The sequence below is a fragment of the Phaethon lepturus genome, unplaced genomic scaffold, assembly GCF_000687285.1.
Source record: "Phaethon lepturus isolate BGI_N335 unplaced genomic scaffold, ASM68728v1 scaffold306, whole genome shotgun sequence".
Classification (NCBI taxonomy): domain Eukaryota; kingdom Metazoa; phylum Chordata; class Aves; order Phaethontiformes; family Phaethontidae; genus Phaethon; species Phaethon lepturus.
In genome coordinates this window covers 22,026-22,387 of record NW_010546700.1, presented here as the reverse complement: position 1 = coordinate 22,387, position 362 = coordinate 22,026, and the positions used below count along the sequence as shown (strand labels likewise).

Sequence of the window (362 nt, the reverse complement as noted above, 5' to 3'; positions counted from 1 at the left end):
AGTAGAGGGCGGCGAAGGCCAGCACATTGAGGAAGAGGAGGGAGGCACCCACGGCAATGGTGACACTTAGCTCGGTGGAGTAGTCACGCGGGCTCTCGAGCAGGGTGCCCGCCTCCTGCTCTGGGCTCCACTTCTCCTTCCCGTTCTCACTGTTGTAGGCAGGTGAGATGGCGGGGCGCTTGGTGGTCCAGATCTTGCCATTGGGCCGGCGGGTGATGTGGGAGTTCTGTGTGGTGTCGGGCGGTGGCACTTTGGTGGTGGTGGAGGTGTAGTGGAACATATCGTGCAGGTTGTACAGGTGGGGGACCAGGTGCTTCCAGAAAGCCACCTTGGTGGCCCGGTAGTGGTCACGTACCCGTGGC

General features: G+C 62.2%; 1 protein-coding gene across 1 annotated transcript in view; it reads right to left on the bottom strand.

Moving 5' to 3' along the window:
• Positions 1–362, bottom strand: part of NLGN3 (neuroligin 3) — a 21,989-nt gene that overhangs the window by 411 nt on the left and 21,216 nt on the right. Inside the window, exon 10 of the mRNA XM_010289366.1 lies at positions 5–362. This exon is cut by the window's right edge and continues 8 nt beyond it. Coding sequence (XP_010287668.1) covers positions 5–362 — 358 coding nt within the window. The remainder of the gene's footprint in view (positions 1–4) is intronic.